This window comes from Sus scrofa, chromosome 16, assembly GCF_054392235.1.
Source record: "Sus scrofa isolate SSC_HxYL_T2T_F1_AM1 chromosome 16, Sscrofa_HxYL_maternal_Yorkshire_Landrace_v2.0, whole genome shotgun sequence".
NCBI lineage: Eukaryota > Metazoa > Chordata > Mammalia > Artiodactyla > Suidae > Sus > Sus scrofa.
The window spans coordinates 91,702,171-91,724,809 of record NC_139398.1 but is presented as its reverse complement, the minus strand read 5'-3'; the positions used below and the strand labels follow the sequence as shown (position 1 = coordinate 91,724,809).

The 22,639-nt window shown below is 52.1% G+C and overlaps 1 protein-coding gene across 5 annotated transcripts in view; it reads left to right on the top strand.

The window, feature by feature from the left end:
* The first annotated feature begins 964 nt into the window (after positions 1 to 964).
* Positions 965 to 22,639, top strand: part of CEP72 (centrosomal protein 72) — a 32,222-nt gene continuing 10,547 nt past the window's right edge. For 3 of the 5 annotated variants that reach the window (XM_021076670.2, XM_021076668.2, XM_085001753.1), the window contains exons 1-6: positions 965 to 1,074; positions 9,111 to 9,238; positions 9,979 to 10,171; positions 12,476 to 12,584; positions 19,705 to 19,883; positions 21,575 to 21,733. In XM_021076670.2, the coding sequence (XP_020932329.1) occupies positions 996 to 1,074; positions 9,111 to 9,238; positions 9,979 to 10,171; positions 12,476 to 12,584; positions 19,705 to 19,883; positions 21,575 to 21,733 (847 nt within the window). In that variant the 5' untranslated portion in view covers positions 965 to 995. The remainder of the gene's footprint in view (positions 1,075 to 9,110; positions 9,239 to 9,978; positions 10,172 to 12,475; positions 12,585 to 19,704; positions 19,884 to 21,574; positions 21,734 to 22,639) is intronic. The other 2 variants (XM_085001755.1, XM_085001754.1) reach the window with 1 other exon arrangement.

The following is a 22,639-nucleotide window of genomic DNA, read 5'->3' as shown; positions in this document are numbered from 1 at the left end:
CAGTGGTGTTTGAGTGTGGACTGCAGCTTGGCTGACAAGCTTCTTTTTTGGGGGGACAGTGACAGAAACCTTTTGTTTGCCTCCATTTACTTCTGATAGCCAGGATATTTGCTGACTGCTTCTAGCCTCCTGGCTGCAGCAGCTCCACTCAAGGGCACCTGGTTGGTGACCACAAGCCTGGCCTTGGAAGTCCGGAGGCCCTCCTCGGTCATGTAGGATGCAGAACACTGGGCGGTATCTGGACTAGAACTTTTGTCAGTTACGTGACAGTCTTGACTCAAAGTCTTACTGAGTGGTCAGTGAATGACTCAGGCCCCAAGAGGCCTGTGCATGAGTTTGGAAGCCTTCCCTGCTCAGGAGAGACTTGGCTCCCCTGATGCCTCCCCTGCACCTCAGCCCTCTGTGTGCACCCTACACCTTTCCCTGAACCCCCTGTTCCTATACCCCATCTATAGCCCCCAGGCTACTCCCCCCCCACCCCTGGGAGCTGTGATAGTCAAGGCTGGGGTGAGAGGTACCAGGGGCACCTCCAGACACCAGGAGACCCAGAAGGGAGGGGGCAGCCTCAGACCCAGAATGGAAATCTCTAAAGGTGAGACACAGGACAATGAACCCCGTGTCAGCTATGAGTCTTAAAGCAGGACTTCATACTCCATCATTTGGAAATTGAGGGTGGGGACAGAGGACGACCCCTAGAACCCCCCCCCCCAGAACCTGGGGCGCCCGGAGCCCAGGACGCAGGCAAATCTAGGGGTGGGTAGGGTTCCCAGGTGGGGCAGGTCCCCAAGTGAGGGAGGGTCCTCAGGTAAGCCCTGGGGCGTGTTTCGACTTTCCCAACCCCTTCTCCAGGCTTCCTTGGCGGTTTCCCCACACCCGACGGAGGTCCTCGGCCCCGGCCCCGCCCCAGGCCCCGCCCCCGGCCCCGCCCCCGGCCCCTTCCTCCGTCCAGCGCGCAGGCGCGGGCGAGCGCGGGCAGGTGCGCGCCGTTTGAAAGCATGGCGCCGGCGGCGCGGCTGGTGCTGTGTGAGGAGAAGATCCGGGAGAAGAGCGGCCTGGCGCCTCACTGCGACCTGGGTGCGCGCTGGGCGGCGGGCGGGCGGCGCTGGCCGGGGGCACGAGCTTCCCGCCTCGGGGGTCTGCGGTCGGTCAGGCCCGAGGGGCCAAAACGCTCCCGCGCGGCTACCGAATGGTCGCGGGCCTCGAGGGCGAGGGAGCGGGTGGCTGGCCGCCCCGGGGGCCGGGCCGGGGGCGGGTGAGTCGGGGGCCGGGCCGGGGGGGGCGGGGGTGGGGGTGGGGGGTCGCCCTCCGGGAGCGTGGGGAGGAGGGAGCGGATCCCGCCCCGAGGGAGGTGGGGCCCGGGGGTGCCCCGTGCACGCCCGGCTGGCCGAGCCCTTTGAGGGGTGCTTTTTGCGTTGCTCGGTAAGACCGCTTGGGTGATGAAGTGGGTTAGATGGGCTTTCTAATCTAAGGCCCGAGCGCCCTCGTCTCTGAGGACCAGCCCGTCCTCCTCCTGTGGGTGTTTTCCTGGACGCGGCCCCTCCTGGGCAAGGGTCTCTGTCCCTGGGCTCATGACGGGTATTGGTCGCTAGTTTTCTTTTTCCCTGTTTTTGTCTGGTTTGGGCATCAAGGTAGTGCCGAGCTCATGAAATCGCTGGTAAGTTGTTTTCTAGAGGAGTTTGTGTAAAATTGATGCTGAGTTTCCAGTGAAACCTCCTGGGCCTGGACGTTTCTGTATTTGAAACTTTGAAATTACAAATTCTCCAGTTGTTATAGAATTATTCATGTTATCAACTTCATTTTAGGTGAGTTACAGTTGTCTGGGGTTTTAGGAAAACAACTGATCCTTTTCGTCAAAGTTGTTAAATTTATATGTATAGAGTTTGTGGTATTTCTTTGTTAGCCTGTTAATGTCTGTGGTCTGTGTGATACTCTTCTATTCTTGCTATTGGTCATTTTTGTCTTCTGTCTTGGTCTTTGTAGAGGTTTATTAATTTTATTAATCTTTTCAATGGGCTAACTTTGGAGTTTTCTCCATTGGTTTTCTGCTTTCACATTTTATTGGTTCTATATTCTTTATTCTTCTTTCTCCTGTTTTGCATTTATTTGCTCTTTTTCTCAGTTCAGCAGATGGAAGTTTAGATTACTAATTTGAGACCTTTTTATATAACGTAAACTTTTAGTACTAAAAATTTCCTTCTAGGAGTTCCCGTCATGGCTCAGTGGTTAACAAATCTGAGTAGCATCCATGAGGATGCAAGTTCAAACCCTGGCCTTGCTCAGTGGGTTAAGGATCTGGTGTTGCTGGGAGCTGTGGTGTAGGCTGGCAGTTGTAGCTCCAATTGGACCCCTAGCCTGGGAACTTCCATATGCCACTGGTGCGGCCCTAAAAAGCATAAAAAAAAAAAAAAATTCCCTCTAGGCACAGCTTTAGCTGCATCTGCAGGTTTTGTTGTATTTTCATTTAGTTTGCTCTTTTTCATGAGTTCTCTTGACTTCCTTTTTGACCTATGGATTATTCAGAAGCGTGTCTTTTCATATTCATATGGAAATTTTCTTAGGTTTTTTTTTTTTTTCTGGTCTTTTTGCTATTTCTTGGGCCGCTCCCGCAGCATATGGAGGTTCCCAGGCTACACCGCAAGCAGCTCACGGCAACGCTGGATCGTTAACCCACTGAGCAAGGGCAGGGACCAAACCCGCAACCTCATGGTTCCTCGTCGGATTCGTTAACCACTGTGCCATGAAGGGAACTCCTCTTTCTTTCTGTTATTGATTCTGGTGTAATTCCATGATGGTCAGAAGACATACTCTAGGGAGTTCCTGTCGTGGCTCAGTGGTAGTGAACCAGACTAGTATCCATTAGAACTCCAGTTCCATCCCTGGCCCCGCTCAGTGGGTTAAGGACCCTTAATTGCCGTGAGCCACAGTGTAGGTTGCAGATGCAGCTTAGATCTGGTGTGGCTGTGGCTTAGGCCAGCAGCTGTAGCTCTGATGCAACCTCTAGCCTGGGAACCAACATATACCACGGGTGCAGCCCTAAAAAAACAAAAAAAAAAAACCCACCAAAACAAAAAAAGAAAACATATTTCATATGCTCTGTACTGTTTTAAATTTGTTGAGGTTTGTTTAATGGCCCAAGACCTGGTCTCTATTGGTAAATGTTCTAAGAGCACTTGGGAGGAGCGTGTCCCCTGTCACTTACTGGAATGTAAAATTCCGTTTGATCCTGGTGACTTAAGATGTTGTGCGGGTCTTTTATGGCCCCGCTGATTTTCCATGTAGTGATTCTGTTAATTACCAGGAGAAGAGTATTGAAAATTACAACTATAATTGTGGAATTATATTACTGTTTTCACTCTTTATGTTTTGAAACTGTGCTGTTTAGTGCATACATTTTTAGGATTTTTAAGTCCTCTTTTTGGAGTGACCTTTGTAGCATATGTAATATTTCTCCTTATCCCTGATAATTTTCTGTGGTGAGACATCTGCTTTATCTGATCTTAATGTAGCCGCTCCAGCTTTCTTTGGTTTGGTTTGCAGGGCATATCTTTACCCATCTGTTTACAATCTCATTTTTAAACTACCTATATCATAATATTTGAAATGAGTTTCTTGTAGGCCGTGTATATTGTATATTATTTTTATCCACTGCCAGTTTCTGTCTTGTATAGTGTATTTAGACCATTTACATTTAATGTAAGTATTTTTAAGATTATTTTTTCCATTACAGTTGGTTTACAGTATTCTGTTAATTTCTACTGTGCAGCAAAGTGACCCAGTCACACATACATATACATTCTTTTTCTCACATTATCCCCTATCATGTTCCATCATAAGTGACTAGATATAGTTCCCTGTGCTGTACAGCAGGATCTGACGGCTTATCCACTCCAAATGCAATAGTTTGCATCTGTTAACCCCAGACTCCCAGTCATCCCACTCCCTACCCCTTGGCAACCACAAGTCTGTTCTCCAAGTCCATGAGTTTCTTTTCTGTGGAAAGGTTTGTTTGTGCCATGCATTAGATTCCAGATATAAGTGATATCATATGGTATTTGCCTTTCTCTTTCTGATTTACTTTACTTAGTATGAGAGTCTTTAGTTCCATGTTGCTTCGAATGGCATTATTTTGTTCCTTTTTATGGCTGAGTAATGTTCCATTGGGTGTATATACCACATCTTCTTAATTCATTCATGTGTCAGTGGGCATTCAGTTTGTTTCCATGTCTTGGCTATTGTGAATAGAGCTGCAGTGAACATAAGTGGTGCATGTATCTTTTTCAAGGAAAGTTTTATCCAGATATATGCCCAGGAGTGGGATTGCTGGATCAAATGTAGTTCTATTTTTAGTTTTCTGAGGAATCTCCATACTGTTTTCCACAGTGGTTGGACCAATTTACGTTCCCACCAACAGCGTAGGAGGGTTCCCTTTTCTCCACATCCCCTCCAGCATCTGTAGACTTACTCAAGAAGGCCATTCTGACAGGTGTGTGAAGTGGTACCTCATAGTAGTTTTGATATGCATTTCTCTAATAATGAGTGATGTTGAGCATTTTTTCACGTGCCTGTTGGCCATCGGTGTATCTTCTTTGGAGAAATGTCTTTTTGGATCTTTTGCCCATTTTTCAATTGGGTTGTTGGCTTTTTGCTGTTGAGTTGTGTATGCTGTTTGTATGTTTTAGAGATTAAGCCCCTGCGAGTTGCCTCATTTGAAACTATTTTCTCCCATTCTGTAGGTTGTCTTTTTTTTTTTTTTTTTTTTTTTTTTTTTTATGGTTTCCTTTGCTGTGCAAAAGCGTGTCAGTTTGATTAGGCCCCATTGGTTTATTTTTGCTTTTATTTCTGTTGCCTTGGGAAACTGACCTAAGAAAACATTTGTACAATTTATGTCAGAGAACATTTTGTCTATGTTCTTTTCTAGAAATTTTTTGCTTTTTGGAGGACCACACCTGCACTATATGGAAGTTTCCAGGCTAGGGAAGTTTCCAGCCTATGCCACAGACACAGCAACGTGGGGTCCAAGCCTCATCTGTGATCTACACCACAGCTCATGACAACACCGGATCCTTGGCCCACTGAGTGAGGCCAGGGATCGAACCTGCATCTTCATGGATACTAGTCAGATTCATTTCTGCTGCACCACAACAGGAACTCCCCTGAGGGTTGTTTCTGATGGATGTGGATTCGGGGTTGAAAGTTCTTTTCTTTCAGTACTTGAAAAAAGTGGCAGTTCTTTGTTCAGGACCCCATAGTTTCTGAAACCCCTGCCATAGGAGCTGTTTTCCAGAGGGAAAAGCAAAGTGTCTCTCCCTCTCGTTGCTCTCAAGTTTTTTTCCTTGTCAGTAGTGTTCAGAAGTTTGACTCTGATGTGTCGGGTTTTTGCCTTTATTCTGTTTGTGGTTTTCTCAATTTCTTAAATGTGTAGGTTTATGTGACTTTTTCCAATTTGGGAAGTTTTCGGCCATTCTTTCTTTTTTTTTAATTACTTAGTGAATTTTATTCCATTTGTAGGTGTACAACAATTATCACAACCAAATTTTACAGCATTTCCATCCCAAACCCTCATCCCTTCCCCCCACCCCCCAACTTGTCTCATTTGGAAACTGTAAGTTTTCCAAAGTCTGTGAGTCAGGATCTGTTCTGCAAAGAAGTTCATTGTGTCCTTTTTTTAGAGTCCACATGTCAGTGATGGCATTTGATGTTGGTGTCTCATTGTCTGACCAACTTCACTTAGGATGTAGGTCCATCCATGTTGCTGTAAATGCTGTTATTTCTCTCCTTTTCATGGCTGGGTAATATTCCATTGTGTATATGTACCACATCTTCTTTATCCACTCCTCTGTCGATGGACATTTAGGTGGTTTCCGCGTCTTGGCTATTGCAAATAGTGCTGCAGTGAACATCAGAGTACATGTGTCTTTTCAAGTCATGGCTTTCTCTGGATAGATGCCCAGGAGTGGGATTGCTGGATCAAATGTAGTTCTATTTTTAGTTTTCTGAGGAATCTCCATACTGTTTTCCACAGTGGTTGGACCAATTTACATTCCCACCAACAGTGTAATAGGGTTCCTTTTTCTCCACCCCCTCTCCAGCACATATTGTTTGTAGACTTTGATGATGGCTATTCTGTCTGGTGTAAGGTGGTACCCCATAGTGGTTTTGATTTGCATTTCTCTGATAATGAGTGATGTTGAACACATTTTCATGTGTTTTTTTGGCCATCCATATGTCCTTTTTGGAGAATTGTCTGTTTAGATCTTCTGCCCATTTTTTGATGGGATTGTTTGTTTTTTGGTATTGAGCAGTAGGAGGTGTTTATAAATTCTGGAGATTAATTCCTTGTCAGTTCACTTGCAAATATTTTCTCCCATTCTGTGGGTTGTCTTTTCATTTTGTTTAGGGTTTCCTTTGCTGTGCAGAAACATTTAAGTTTAATGAAGTCCATTTGTTTATTTTTGTTTGTACTGTCATTACTCTGAGAGGTGGATCTGAGAAGATGTTGCTGTCATTTATGTCAGAGAGTGTTTGGCCTATGTTTTCCTCTAAGAGTTTTATAGTGTCTGGTCTTATATCTAAGTCTTTAATCCATTTTGAGTTTATTTTTGTGTATGGTGTTAGGGAGTGTTCATTCTTGTACATGTGGCCGTCCAGTTTTCCCAGCAGCATTTATTGAACAGGCTGTCTTTTCTCCATTGTATATTCTTGCCTCCTTTGTCATAGATGAGTTGGCTGTAGGTGCATGGGTTTAATTCTGGGCTTTCTATCCTGTTCCACTGAACTGTATTTCTGTCTTTGTGCCAGTACCATATGGTTTTGATGACTGTAGCTTTGTCATATAGTCTGAAGTCAGGGAGCCTGATTCCTCCAGCTCCATTTTTCTTTTTCAGGATGTCTTTGGCTATTCTGGGTCTTTTGTGCCTTCAAACAAACTTTAAATTGTTTTGTTCAAGTTCTGTGAAACAGCCAATATTTCTTTAAATTAAAATTTTTATTTTTAGACATACTTTTTTCTCATCTAGAAATTCTAGTTGAAACTTCATGGGGACCCCAATGACATGAATGTTACATTTCTTGTTCTTCTTCCATAGGCCCCTCAGACTCTGTTTATTTATTTATTTGGTCTTTTTTTTTTCTCTCTGTTGGTCAATATATCTTTGCAGTTACTCTCCTTGAATTTTTTCCTCTCTCATCTACATTCTGTTATTGAACTCCCATGGTTTTGTGTTTGTTTCAGTTATTGTATTTTTTCATTTCTGAAATTTCTATTTGTTTCTTTATATCTTCTGTTTCTTTGCCAAGAATTCCTCTTTTCCCATCTGTTTCCAGAGTGTTTATAATTATTCTTTGAAGTATTTTTATACCAGCTGCTTAAAAATTCTTATTTGATAATTCTGGTTTCTTTCATTTCAGTGTTGGTGTCTCTTGATTGTCTTCTCTCCTTCAGTTGGAGATTTTCCTGGTTCTTGATCATTTTTGATTGGTCATTGTGATTGGGACTCTGCTTCCTATTTAAATCTTGTTGCTCAGCACTGCTGTGGCCTGAGTGCTACCTTGTGCTGATGCGGAGGCCACGCCTTGTCACACACACAGCCTCTGCAGGCGCCTCATCACAGCGAGTCCAGTGCAGTGGTCGGGTCCACTCGCCTGGTCCTGGCCCTGGCCACTGTACAAGGCCAGGTGTACGGGTGCCGTTTGCCTTGGTGGGGAGCTAGCGTGGGGCTGAGGTTATCAGAAGTCTGTCCTGTGAGGCCACCTTCCCTGGTCCTTTGATTGTGGACAGCAGGCTTACCCTTATCTTTTGGTCAGTGTCCTTTGGTGTTTCTGTGTGAACAGCTTCTCTGTCACCCGGATTGGAATGTACAGGAGGCCAAACAAAACCAGCTCAGGGCCCTCTGTGCTCGACCATTTTCTTGAGGTCCCCAGACAGCTGGCCTTCTGTCCCCACCCTTCAGGGTTCCTAGCGCTTGCTTCCTGTGTTGTTGTCCCAGGGTTTTAGGTCTAATAAGTGGGAAGGAATAGGGTGAAATGTGTCTGTTCTGTCTTGTCTGGAACTAGAAGCACGAAAAACCAGTTTCACATTTAATCAAGACATGTTTTAGGGGCTCCCATTGTGGCTCAATGGTAACAAACCCCAATGGTGTGCATGAGGACGGGGGTTTGATCCCTGGCCTCGCTCAGTGGGTTAAGGATCCGGCATTGCCATGAGCTGTGGTGTGGGTCCCAGACAAGGCTCAGATCCCACATGGCTGTGGCTGTGCTGTAGGCCGGCAGCTGCAGCTCCGATCTGACCCCTAGCCTGGAAAATTCCATGTGGTGCAGCCCTAAAAAGACAAAAAAGGACTTTTAAAACATAAAAGTTAATGGGAAAATAATTGTGTATCCAGGGAGTTCCTGTCATGGCTCAGTGGTTAATGAATCCAACTAGGAACCATGAGGTTGCAGGTTCGATCCCTGCCCTTGCTCAGTGGGTTACGGACCCGGCGTTGCCGTGAGCTGTGGTGTAGGCTACAGACGCGGCTTGGATCCCCCCTTGCTGTGGCTCTGGCGTAGGCCAGCAGCTGCAGCTCTGATTCGACCCCTAGCCTGGGAACCTCCATATGCCGTGGGAACGGCCCTAGAAATGACCAAAAAAGAAAAAGAAAATTGTGTATCCAAACACAAAGTGTCGTTTTCATTATAGAACTTATTTTTGTGGTGGCATTTGTTTAGCGTTTGCTTGCTGGCCTGCTGCGTAGAGACATAAGGTACACCCAGCGTGCAGCGGGCCTTCACCTGTAAGGACACAGCGAGGTCAGGTCAGCTACTGACTGGCTTTCAGCCTGTGATCCCAGCACAGAGGCCCGCAGCAGCCGGATTCAGAAGCAGGAGCCCCCTTAAGAGGGGGAGAAGCAGGGGGTCGCGGGCAGGGCCAGGGCCTGGGCCTGAGACACTTTGGAGGTGAATAAGCTGGACCTTTAAATGTAGTTCTTGTTCTTTAATGTTGATATTCAAACTTCAAGTGAGGGGCATTTATGTTTGTGACGTCTCACATTTTGAAGTTACTGTATCTTAATTGCAATAATTTATTTTCAATGAAATAATAAAATCAAAATCTCCTGGTTTTCTATTCTTAGCTGAACTTCAGTCATTATCTATTCCTGGAACTTACCAAGAAAAGATTACTCACCTAGGAAGTTCTTTCATGAATTTACTGAGTCTGAAATCTCTAGATCTTTCGCGAAACTCCTTGGTTAGCCTAGAGGTAAGTTTTAGGTTAGTTTCTTAAAACTTAACTGCTCTTAGCAGCAGGGAGAAGTACATGTGTAGAAAGAAGTGCAGTCTGTTTTTAGGACTGTGTGTGCGCTCGGGAACCACACTTCACAGACATTGTCAGTGTTGTGCTGTTTTCTTTGGGTTTACGACGGGCTGCATTTCTTCCGCTTCACGTTACCTCCGCCACGGCCTGGCACCGGCCTGGCACCGAGGAGGCACAGCTCTGAGGCACAGGGTTGTGCCTTTCAAGGTGACGGCCGGCAGACGAACGCGTGGGGGCCCGTCTCCCATCCCCCCTCGTCTGCCGGGCCTCTCTTGGTCCACCTGCCCGTCACCTCCGCTTACATCCGAGGCCCTGGACTGGCTGTGTGTGCCCCCCGGCAGGCGCCGGTTCGTCCCGCCGCCGAGGTCGAGGTGGGAGTGCGGGGTGGACGCGGCCCTGGCCTAGGACGGGGAGAAAGGCGGGCTGGACGTGGCGGCCCGAGAACACGGCGCGTTCCGTGCCCCTGACCCGGGGTCGAGCGCCCGCTCCCATCCAAAGGGGCCCTGAGCCGAGAGCGGGGCTGCGGGGCTTCCGGCGCCGGGCTGGGCGCGGAGCGAGGGCCGCTTGCGGCGGGGCGAGGCCTGGGCCGCCGCCGGCTCGCCGCCCCCTCGGCCCTCCTGCCGAGGCCTGAGTGGCCCGCGGGCCCTGCGGCGGCGGGAAGTGACGCCCCTGTGTTCGTCCGCCAGGGCATCGAGTACCTGACGGCGCTGGAGAGCCTCAACCTCTACTGCAACCGCATCTCCTCGCTGGCAGAGGTCTTCCGGCTGCGCTCCTTGGCGGCGCTCTCGGACGTGGACCTGCGGCTGAACCCCGTGGTCAAGAGCGAGGCCGACTACCGGCTCTTCGTCGTGCACATGCTCCCGGGGCTCAGGCAGCTGGGTAGGCGGCCGCACTCGGTGCCGCCAGGCGGGTGCCTCCTGTGCTCGGGGCCATCGCGCCGTTGACCCTCCGGGAAAGGGAAGCTGATTCCCACTGTCACAGGAGAGCCGCCAGGAAGGTGGCAGGGAACCCGTCCTGTGGCCGGGGGCCCAGGTGTGGGCCAGCTCTCCTTTCCAGCTGTTTCCACACTCCTAGGACCCTCTTTCCTCACATGGGCCCCCGGGATTCGACCTGGTTCTGCATCCACCCTGCAGGATACAGGAGGAGACGTTCTTTGTGCCACACCCTCCCCAGGTGGCAGGCACAAGAGAGTGGGAGGTGCTGCTGGCGGGGACAGCCACCACTTTGGCTCGGTGGCAGTGGCCCTAAAAGAACTGGATCTTGTAGACCAAGCTTCCAGGGCGCCCACCAGCCACGCCCACCAGGAGGGCTGTCCTTGGGGAGCTAGATAGAGCCCCTTCCCACCTGCTGCCCTGCTCCCGGAAGCCTCTCTGCTGTGAGCAGTGTGACTGGGCGTTGCTGATGCCATGTCATGCTTCCAAGGGGAGCTGGGGTGTGAGCCTGAGGGCAGGCTGGCCACGGAGACCCTGTTGAAGGTGGGGCTTAGGGTCTGGGACCCGGTCCTCCTTGGGAGGTGCCAGGTAGTAGCGGCTCGGGCATGTCTGTCGGTTGGTGGTCCTCCTTTGCCCCAGTGGTGGTGGGCGTGGTGGGCGTGATGGGCGTGGGCTCTGGGCAGCCTAGCTGAACTGTTAGGCTGCACCTGCCTGGGCCTGGCAGCACCAGCCCCCAAAAGCACACTGTTTCGTTTCAAACCTACTTAGAATTTCCACTTATAATTTTGATTTTTAGTTCCTTGGGAGGATGCAGTGCTTGTGTTCTAACACTTACTTGACTAGCAAGTATCTCTTAGGCAATTGAATTTGGCCCTTTTTCAGAAGCCTTGCAGTCCTTCTAAGAAGTGTGTGCAGTCTGCAGTCATCAGTCATGACTTTCCATTTGTCATAAAAGTCTAGATTCAGGAGTTCTCGTTGGGGCTGAGCAGGTTGAGAACATGACATAGTGTCTGCAAGATGCGGGTTTGATCCTGGCCTCACGCAGTGGGTTAAGCATCGGGCATTGCCACAAGCTGCAGTGTAGGTTGCAGACACAGCTTGGATCCAGCGTGGCTGTGGCTGTGGTGTAGACCGGCAGGTGCAGCTCTGATTTGACCCCTAGGCCAGGAACTTCGTGTGTCATCGTGCAGCCATAAAAAGGAAAAAGCAAGCTTAGATTCAGAGTCTAGACGGCTTGGGTGGGAGGCGTTCCACACGTGGAAGGGGCTTCTGGGCGTGAGAAGGGCGGATCCGTGGAGTCTGCTGGGAGTCGGGGAACGCAGAAGGAAGGGCCCTGGGCTGGGCCGTGGAGGGAGCACCCCACGTGGGCCTAGCCGGGTGCTGCAGGGAGGAGAGGGTCTGGTTTGGGGGAGAAGGTGGGTGTGCGTTTGCTTGAGCCACCCTAAGTGCGTTTAGCGGGAAGCCGTCCAGAGAAGGGCGCTCGGACAAGGGCTGGGGAGCCGACTCAGCGAAGTCCAGGCGAAGCGAGGAGAGCCCCGTGTTGTTGGCACAAAGGCCCGCCCAGGCCGGGAGGGAGCCTGGAGCCAGGAGACCTCCGACCAGCGCAGCGGACAGGACAGGGGCCTTGAGAGGACGGCAGGGTCACGCCTGCTGTGAAAGCGGACACCAGGCACCGCCTCCTTGCCCCCTTGTCACTGCCATGGCAAGTTCTCGAGGGCCACCCTCAGTGCTTGGGAGGGCGCCCCCTGCGCTTCTGAGGAGGCACAGTTGTGGACGAGTGGGGTCCTCTCGGGCCCAGGCTGCACGTGGGGACACTTAAACTCGGCTCCACCTCCTCCTCCAGTCCCGAGGACCTGAGGATGCACAACACGGCTGGGATCTCCGTGCCTGGGCGTGTGCTGGTCCCCCGTGGGCTTCGTGTGTTGGGGGAGGGAGATGGGAAGGACGTGCCTGCGAGTGCACGGGCGTATGGGTTTTCTTTCTTGCCTCCAGGGCATCCGAGGCGCCAGCCTGGTGCCAGGCGCTGGCCCTCTGGTAGCCCCTGAGCCCAGCCCTGCTTTCCCGGGTCTGCCCCCTGCTCTGGGGGACGCATTGGTGGGGCAGCCGTCCTGGTCACGTGTCACAGGCAGGCCAGGGGCCCCTTCACTCCCAAGGGAGGCCGGCGGGCGGGTGCCCTGCAGGGTTTGGTCCCAGGGCCCGGCGCCCGCCCCGTGGCCGCCTCTGCTAGTTTCTCTGGCATCTTCTCCCCCAGATGACCGCCCTGTGAGGGAGCGCGAGCGCACAGCGTCCCAGCTGCGCTTTGCCTTGGAGGAATCGCCGGACTTAAAGCAGAGCTTCCCAGCTGTTTTCAGAGTCGAGAGGTACGAACAGGATCCAGAGGCGCGTTGAGTGTTGATGGAAAGATGCAGACTCGCGGGTTACCTGAAGCTCTAAACCGAGGAGCTGCAGCTGGTGGCCTCCAGGTCCAGACTCGCAGGACAGGGAGGGAGGCCCGCGGGTCCGGGGGCTGCGGCGGGCCCAGGGCCATCTCTCTCCCCTTGGCCATGTTTTCTCTCTGTTCCTTTTTAAAATCTAAAATGTGTAGTAACGTGGTACGTGGAAAACACGTAGCCCCAAAGGCCTGTGGTGGGAAGAATTGTCCCTCCCGCGGAGGCAGCCACTTGCCCCGCCGGTCGTTTCTGCTGCCGGGGTCCGTTGGAGTCGCTTTCTGGTCTCTAAATGATGAGATACTTGCCGTTTCTCTCCGACTGAGCGCTGAGCAGACCTGGCAGCTGCGGGAGCCCCTCCTGCCCACCGGCCGTACCGTTGCTGGCCCCGCTCCCTCTGTGTCCTGCTTCTCGCCGTCTCCCGGTTCTTCATCCCGAGCTTCAGGTCGTCGGGGTGGCCAGTGTTTGGGTAGGTTCCGAAGCCAGGGCGTCTTCGTGTGTGGTTGACGCCAAAGGGTGGACGTCAGTCGGCGGTCGTCGCCTGGCTTGCATGTGCCAGGACTGCAGCTCTGTTGGCACCGTTTTGTCTGGTCTGAAGCTTGCAGTGGTTTTCCTTTTTTTGTTTGTTTTTGCATCATACGCCTTATAGCTTATCCATAAATTCCTCTAACGTAGGGGCCAGCGACTTTCTTTGTAAGGGGCTGGAGAGTGAATCTTTTCGTCTCTCTTGGACCCTGTAGTCTGTGTTTTGACTCCTAAACCTTTCGTGTGTGGTGTGAAAGCAGCTGTAGGCAACGTGTAAACCAGTGACTGTGTTCCGGTGAAACTTCAGCAGAGGCAGCCAGCGGGTCGGGTTTGCCCGGAGGCCGTGCTTTGTCCACCTCTAGTCTGATGGCTTAAGATCCGGTCCGCTTCTCTGGGGTTTCCTCTTTCCTCAGATGCCTCCCTTGGAGGCCCTCCCCTCGATTCTGTGTGTCAAACCAGACTAATTTCTGTGTAGACCGCTGCACCGGGTACCCTGCAGAGTGGTCTGAAGGTCATGAAACCCCAACCCCCAACATGATGGCTTTGGAAGGAGGGCCTGTGAGAGGCGGTAAGGTGGTGACAGCGGCGCCCTCACGAGTGCACTCGGCGCTGTCGTCCAGGAGCGCCCCCGAGCCCCTTTCACGTCTGTGCGCCCGAGGTCACGCAGGCCAGTCTCTGACTTGGTCCTCCTCTGATACTGAGTTGCCAGTTCCGGCTTTTCCTTCCTGTACAGTTTTAGAATTCGTTTGGTTTGTCCGTATCCACAAGATCCCGGGCGGGGGGTTTGGTCGGGGTCGCGCTGAATGCAGATGAGGTGGGGAAGAAGCGGGCGTCTTGACGTCCTGAGTCTTCGTGTTCCTGAGCGCGGACTCGCTCTCCGCTTATGTGGCTCCTTGACCCCGCTCATCAGAAGCGTGCGTTTTCCTGACGGAGCTGTGGCACACGTCTTGTTAGATCTGTACCTTAGCGTGTTGGGGTTTTTGAGACTAAGGTAAGGTGTATTGTGTTTTAATTTCAAATTCCAGTTGTCCGTGGCGGGCGTGGAAGAGAGCATTTGACGTGCACCCGGCTGACAGCGACAAAGTGCCACGGGCAGGGGGGCTTAGAATAGCAGACCTTACTGACGTAGCGTTCGTGAGGCCGCAAGTCCGAAGTCAAGGTGTTGGCAGGGTCCCTGCCTTCTGGAGTTTCTGAGAGCCTCCCTGCCATGACCCCAGCTCCTGGTTTTGCTGGCGATCGTCGGGGTGCCTTGGCTTCTGGCCTCCTTCCAGTCCTTCTCGTCCCCTGCCCGGTCCTCAGAGAGCTCGCCATCGTGCACGTCTGTCCTGTGTCCCAAATCCCCCTCTTTGAAAGGACACCTGTCTCATTGCTTGTGGCGCCCCATCGTGGCCTCCTCTAGACTCGGTGACCTCTCTGAAGACCGTTTCTGAGCCAGGTCACATTCTGAGCTGGGGGGCCTGGGGCTTGCACAGTGCGACCCATGCTTCTTCAATTTTGCAGTCTTGGTGTAATCACTGACTAGTCCCAGGAGTTTTTGTTTGTGTGTTTGTTTGGGTTGGTTCTTTGGGATTTTCTGCAATAGATGGAATGTCATTTGCCTTCCCAACCTGTATACCTTTTGTTTCCTTTCCTGTCCTGTTGCCTTAGCTGGGACTTCCGGTGTGGGGCGGAGGGACGTCCGTGCCTCGTCCCTGATCTCAGCAGGGTAGCAGCTGGTTTCTCACCGCCAAGTATGCTGTGCGTTGTGGGGTCCGTGGGTGTTCTTTATCAAGTGGAGGTGGTTCCCTTTGGTTCCTAGTTGACTCACCACCTCGGTCATGAGTGGGTATTGGATATCGTCACATGCTTTTTCCGCATCTGCTGATGTAGTCACACGACTTTTCCTTAACCTGCTGATGTGGCGGATTACATCTTTCAAACGTTGAGCCAGCCACGCACACCTGGCACAGGGCCTGCTTGGTGGTGTAGCTTTCCCTCATGTGTTGCAGACTCAACGTACGGACACCCTGTTGAGGATTTCTCCAGCCAGTCACGGGAGATACTGGTTTGTAGTTTCCTTACACTGTCTTGGCTGGTTCTGATATCAAGGGCATGCTGGCCTCATGGAATGAGTTAGGGTGTATTCCCTCTGCTTCTGCCTTCTAGAAAAGATTATGGAGAATTGGTATAATCTCTTTCTTAAAGTTTGATAGAGGAGTTCCCATCGTGACGCAGTGGAAACGAATCCGACTAGGAACCATGAGGTCGCGGGTTCGATCCCTGGCCTCGCTCAGGGGATTAAGGATCCAGCATTGCTGTGAGCTGTGGTGTAGGTCACAGATGTGGCTTGGGTCTGGCGTTGCTGTGGCTGTGGCGTAGGCCGGCGGCTACAGCTCCAATTTGACTCCTAGCCTGGGAACCTCCTTATGCCACAGGTGCAGCCCTAAAAGGACAAGAGACAAAAAAAGAAAAAAAAAAATGTTTGATAGAGCTCACTGGGGCCCTCAGCCAGACCTGGTGCTTCAGGACGCTCTTAATAATTGACTCAGGTCTGTAATAAATACAAGTCTGTTCAGATTATCCGTTTCTCCTGGTGGGGGTTTTGGTAGACCGTGTCTTTCCAGGAAGCCTTCCGTTCCATCTGGGAGATCTTATTTGCGGCATAGGGTGGCACAGTGCCCCCTCTTGACGCCTGTGGGACCTTGAGTGGTGCTTCTCCTTTCAACTCCCGTATTACTCATTTCTGTCTTTTTTTTCTTGGTTAACCTGGCACAGAGGTTTTTCAATTTTATTCATCTTTCTTTTTTTTTTTTTTGGTTACACTCGCAGCATATGGAAGTTTCAGAACCAGGGATCAGACCTGTCCACAGCAGCAACCCGCGTCACGGCAGTGACAACACCAAGTCCATAACGTGCCAAGCCACCAGGGAACTCCCTTATTGACCTTTTTAAAGAATTAGCTTTTGGATTGTTGATTCTTTTCCTGTTTCAGTTTCATTGATTTCTGCTGTATTTTTATTGTTTCTTTTCTTCTTCCTGCCTTGGATTTGTGATTTTCTTAGTTTCCTAAAGTAGAAGCTTAGATTATTGATTTTAGATCTTACTGTGTTGTGATATAAACCATCAATGGTATAAATTCCCTTCTCTGCATCTCAAGTTTTAATAAGGTATGTTTTCTTTTTCATTTGGTTCATAATATTTTTATTTTGAAATATTTTAGTTCAGAATATTTCTTTGACCCATGTTATTTGGAAATATGTTGTTTAATCTCCAAGTTTTTTTGAGATTTACTAGTTATTTTTCTGTAGCTTATTTTATTACTAATCTAATTCCATTGTGTCCTAAGGGCAGATACTGTGTGAGTTCTGCTCCTTTAAGTTTGGAAAGGTATGTTTTATGTCCCAGAATGTGGTCTGTCTTGGCGAGTGTTCCCTGTGAGCTAGGAAAGAATTGTGCCCTGCCATTGTTGGGTGAGGTGGTCTGCAGATGTCACTTCATCCAGGCGACAGAGGGTGTTGAGTTCGGTGTGTCTTTAGCGACCTCTGCCTGCCAAGTCTACCCCTTTCTCGTGGGGCGTTGAAGTGGATCCGTCCATCTCTTCGCCAGTTCGCGTGCACGTCGTGGGTGCTGGGTCTCCTCCGGGAACTGGCCCTTGGTCGTCAGGGGGCGTCTCCTAATCCCAGCGCTCTGGAGCCAGCCCCGTCCGGGGGTCATAGAGCTGCTTCCGCTCCCCTTGGATTAGGGTCAGCACGGCCTGGTTTTCTCCGTGTCGCTTTGAACCTACGTGTCTTTGTGTTTAAAGTGGGTTCTTCAGGCGCCATGTAGTCGGGTCTGGCTGATGGTCTGCCCTCCTCCAGGCCCACTTAGACAGTTGATGTGGGGAGTGATCGCTGATGCGTTTGGGTCAGTGGCTGCTGTGTGGCTCTTTATGCCTGATGCGCTTGTTCTTTGCTCCTTTTCTTGTCTCCTGCTCTCTTTCTTCCTTTTGTGGTTTTACACGAGCATTTTAGGATTTCATTTTCTCTCCTTATATCAGTTACACTTTTCTTTTCTGAGTGGTTGCTCTATAGTACATGGTACAGGCAGGCCTTGTTTTAGTGCATTTTGCTTTATTGTGTTAACAGATAGTGTTTGTTTGTTTGTTTGTTTGTTTTTAACAGAGTGAAGGTTTGTGGCCAGCCTGCACTGAGCAAGTCCACTGGTGTCGTTTTTCCAATAGCATTTGCTCCCTTCATGTCTCTGTATGCTCACTCCATGGCTCTCTGTCACATTTCGGTAATTCTTGCAACATTTCAAACTTTCTCAGCTTTTTTATTTGTGATGGTGGTCTGTGACCAGTGATCTCTGATGTTGCTCCTGTGATCTGCTGAAGGCTGAGATGATAGTTAGCATTTTCTAGCAATAAAATATTTTTAAATTAAGGTATGTACATTGTTTTTGTACCATAATGCTATTGGTCACTGAACAGACTACAGTATAGTGTAAATACAACTTTTAGATGCACTGGGAAACCAAGAAAATCACGTGACCCACTTCATTGTGTGGTCTGGAACTGAACCCACAGGGCCTTGGAGGTCCGCCCCTAAACAGGGGGTCCCAAACCACATCCATACACTGTCCGCTTCGCAAATAGCGTAGGTCCCCTATAATGACGAAATATTCCTACTTCTTCCTCCCGCCCCTTGTGTCACTTCTGTCCATGGTTCCATTTATACCTACGCTTCTGTCCTGCATATGATACGTGAACATGCGTGACTGCATTGTTGCTGTTACTTCAACCAAACTGTTGTCTGATAGATCAGGTCAGAAAAGTAGAAGGTTTATTCCGCCTTTACTTACTCCTTCTCTCTAAAGAACTTCTTTTAATGCTTCTTAGGAGGTAGAGCTCCTGGTAACAGGGTCCCTCAGTTTTTATCTGAGAAAGCCTTTATTTCTCCTTCACTGTCGAAGGATAATTTTGCAGGGTACAGAATTCTAGTTGGTAGGTTTTTTTGTCTTGACAGTAAATATTTCACTCCACTCTTTTTTTTTTTGCATGGTTTCTTAGGAGAAGTCAGATGTGATTCTTACTCTTCCATAACTGGAGTTTTCCCCTCTGGCTTATGTCAAGATTTTCTTTCCTTGCCTCAGGTTTTCTCCTGTCTGAACATATTCCTTGTTGTAATCTTTGGGGCATTTATTGTACCGCTGTTCTCTGAGCTTCCTGGTTCTGTGATGAGTTGGAAGTCGTTGAATATTTCTTCAGCTCCCGTCTCCCTCCTCCTGGTTTTCTCATTTGGGTGTATGTTTCATTTTTTGTGTGTCCATGTATTTATTTATGTCGTCTTTAATTTGATGCAGCAGTGCTCTATAGCTTATCTGTTCTTGATAATCGCAAAGCTCAGTTACCACAGAGTTTAGATGATCTGGTCCAATGTCCTTATTATCCACAAGGGACAGTGGTGACCCAGAGAAGCTGCATGTGTCCACTGTCAGGTTTCTGTGGGCAGTCACCTTCTGTCTGCAGGGATCTGGAAGATTTTTATGAGTGGACAACAGGCAGTGCTCTTGACCTCTCCAAGTATGATCAGGTGCCGTGCGATCACTGCTCTCGGTATGTGATTGAGTGCCGTTTTGAAGAGTGGTTTCTCAGCTGCCTTTGTCGGCAGTGGGGTCCCCTCTGCATGCGTGCATTCACTCTCTTCTAAAACGCCTCACATTTCAGTCGTTAGGGAAATACTTTTACTTCATGTGAAAATAGAAATTTGATGCAGTGCGTCCTTGAACTTTCTTGGCCACGTGTGTCACGTTGGGGACATGCAAGAGGCTGGCAGGATGGAGACGCCGCCTGCAGCATCCATCCTTGAACAGATCCTGGTGGGTGACGGGGTCCCTGCTGAGTCTGTGCCGACCTCACCGTGGCAGAGCCTCTGGCTCCTCCTCCTCCGCAGAGACCTTGTGTCGCCCAAGCTCGGCCTCTGTCCAGTACTGGAGACAGTTTTGGGGCAAGGAGAAAAAAGAGCCTTAATGCTTTGCCAGGCAAAGGAGGCCACAGCAGAGTAATGCCCTGAAGACTGTGCCCTCCTTTGGGAGAGATTAAGAAGTGGTTCGATGGTGTGGGAGTGGGAAATAGGGCTGCAGATAAGGATCAGGATAGATGCAAGCTTGCATTCTTCTTTAGAGCTGGTGTTTCGTGGTCCTGGGACTGGTTCTGGTGGTCCTCCTTCTTTCCGGCAAGACGGATGCTTCGTCGAGGAGTTAATGTCTTCCATTCGTTGGCGGTTTTAGTTCTGCAGAAAGGCTCAAAGACATTGCCATGTATATTCCTTGAGGAGGAATCAGGACTCTGCTCCTCCCTTCCCTGGCCAGCCGCTGCCCTTGGAGCCCAGGGAAGGTCCTGGAGGCTGAGGTGTATTTTCCCTCAAACAAGACAGTGGGCCACTCAGAAAGCTCGGGCCCAGCCCCACCAGGCCCTGCCCCGTTTCTCTGGTGGCCCTGCTGGCTGTGCAGAGTCGGCCTCCTGGGGCCCGTGCGGGCTGGGGCGCTAGCACAGGTTTGCTTGTCTTTGCAGGCGGTGCCCCTCCAGGGCCAAGGGTCCTGACCCCTCAGCCAAGAAGTGCTTGGTGATGGATGCAGACGACGAGGCGGTCCTGAACCTCATCGCCGAGTGCGAGTGGGACCTGAGCAACCCCCCTGGCAGCATGAGCTCCAGCCAGAGGGAGCCGGAGGCCAGCGTCCAGAGCTCCCACGGTAGGCTGCTCCTCCCGCTGGAGGGCTGGCCGGTCCAGCACGTTCTGGGGGGTTGGCATCGCTGGCTTCAGGGTGCACAGGCACCCTTTTTAGAGGACTGACCTTTAAGTGGAGGGTCGTGATGAGGTCTGTGTGCACTTACACTTGTCAGCAGTTGGGACCGTGGGAACAGAGAAGACGTCAGCGCGGGGCGAGTGTGGGGCTGTTCGCACGTGTCCCTCCGCAACCCGGCTCTGGGGGGTTGGTGGGGGGGGCACGTGGTGCCGGAGCAGACGAGGGGGAACGGCCCGCCCGCCCCTCCCGAGTCCCCTTGCGGCTCGGGCTGCCCTCTGGGCCCAGGCCCTGTGCCTGAAGGGCTTCCCGGCCGGCCGTTGCTGGGACGCTTCCTCCAGGCCTCGTGTGTGATCTGCAGCTCTGTTGCTGCTGCTCGGGTGTGGGTTCCTGCGGCTTTTCATGAAGACGCAGCGGCTGAGGCCTCCCTGGAGCATGTCCGTCGCGGGCTGGCTGGTGTCCTGGGAGTGTGGGTTTCTCCCGGTGGTTTTAGGTAGCATTTCCCGAGACAAGGGACGACAGCCTTGTCATGTGCTCACTGTGTGATGCTTGTGTTCCCGTCGGCTCCCTCCCCTTTTCTCTCCTTGCTGCTGAGTCGGAAGACTTCCCGCGGTGTTTTCCTCAGATGTGAGTTCTGCACATTTGCTTGTCCTGTGGCCTGCTTTGCATGTTTTTGTATTATTATCGTTATTGTGTATTTGGGGGCTGCCCCTGTGGCACATGGAAGTTCCTGAGTCAGGGACTGAATCCGAGCCGCAGCTGTGACAGTGCCGGATCCTTCGACCCACTGCGCCAGGCCAGGGATCAAACCCGTACCTCTGCAGCGACCTGAACCACTGCAGTTGGTTTCTTAGCCCGCTGCACCACGGCGGGAACGCTTGCTTTTCTTGGGCCGCTCCCGCGGCATATGGAGGTTCCCAGGCTAGGGGTCGAATCGGAGCTGTGGCCACCGGCCTAGGCCAGAGCCACAGCAACGCGGGATCCGAGCAGCCTACACCACAGCTCACGGCAACGCCGGGTCCGTAACCCGCTGAGCAAGGGCAGGGGTCGAACCCGCAACCTCACGGTTCCTCGTTGGATTCGTTAACCACTGCGCCACAACGGGAACTCCCAGGAACGCTTGCTTTTCTTTTTAAACAGTGCTTCCAGGAGGCGTTTTCCTTCGGTGAGGTCCCTGCCGTGGTCTGCGCCTTCCTGGGGCCTGCTTTCGGGCGCGCTGCCCTGTGCGCCTGAGCTCCTCCGCCCACAGACCTGACGTCCCGTGGGTCGGTGTTTATGGTGCAGTCCCGAGGGATTTATGGGGGTGGCGTGAGACGGGGGTCAGGTTGGCCATCTGCCCCCCCACAGAGACCCAGCTGTGTCACTGCCATTTGTAGAAAAGACGGGCTTTTTCCTCGCTTGTCAATTCAGTGGCCGGAGCCTCGGCTCTCCTGACCAGGGGCTCTTGCCTCGATTCCTTGGCCGAGCAGCCGCCCCTGAGTCGGGCTGGGTCAGGCTGGCGGGGGTGGGGGAGGCGGCGCTGGCGGCGGGTCGCTTCGGGCCGGGCTGGGGCTCTGCAGCCCCTCGGCCTTCTTGACCTGCCCCAGGCGGTCAGAGCCTGAGGGAACGGAACTGAACTTGTCAATGTTTTAATGCCGCAGAGTCGCAGCATGTGTCGAGCCCTCGGTTGGTGCAGCAGCAGTGCGGGGACTCCCTGAGGAAGGGCCCCGAGAAGAGGCGGAGCCCCCTGCCCAGGACGGGCGGTGCGGGGCCCAGGCTGTGGGACCTGCGCCCTCCCCGCTGCCTCCCCGCGTCCCCAGGTGAGCCCAGCCTCTGGGCGGCCGCTCCCCCCTTCTCGAGCGGGTGTGGGAGGCTCTCGGGGCCTTAGGAAGCAGCTGCTGCACGAGGCAGCTGACGTTGGAGCTGTCCCCGGTTTAGGTGCTTTTCACTCACACACACGGCTTCTTCTGCACACGTAGGCCCAGGGTGTGACAGTAGGTTCATTTAAACACTGGAGACGAGGGGAGTGAAGTGAGTGAGTTGGGCGCGTGGTCTGCCCACGTGTGGGAAGCATCAGGAGCGTCCGGCGTGGGCGCACCTGGCCCTTCCCAAGCTCGGCCGGCAGGCTCTCGGGGCTTGGGAGCGGGCGGGTCATGGTGGTGGCCGCCCCGCATGTCCTGTGGCTGCTGCACCGTGGCCGTGGCCTCGAGGCTTCACTCACGGGTGTCCCTACACAGATGGACACGGCTGCAGGTGTGTGTGCCCAGTCTGGGATTCTGTCCGGTGTGTCTCCAGACGCCTGTAACGGGGACAGTCTCGGTTTTCCCATCTCCTGTGGCCTGCAGGGCTTTGAACCTTCAGCCCGTACTTCTGTGGGGGTGGGGGTGGGCTCACGCGGAGGCCATGGGGCTGCAGGTGGAGGAAGGCAGCGCACAGGTCGCTGGTCAGGGTGAGATGGCGCAGCCTCGTGTGGCTGCCGTGAGCAGGGTGGGGGCAGGAGCGGCATAGAGTGACCGGTGTGCACATGGCTTGTCTGCACAGATAGCGCAGACCAGTGCCAGCAGAGGGCAGAGGTGGCCTGGCCCTGCTGGCGCTGGCTCAGGGCACTTGGTGACGTGGTGAGGGACACAGAGCTGTGGGGGTTGGTGTCCAGGTGGTCTCTGACCCAGGCAGCCAGACGACAGTGGCGGCATCACGCAGGTCACCAGCAGCCCCGCCCAGGGTTG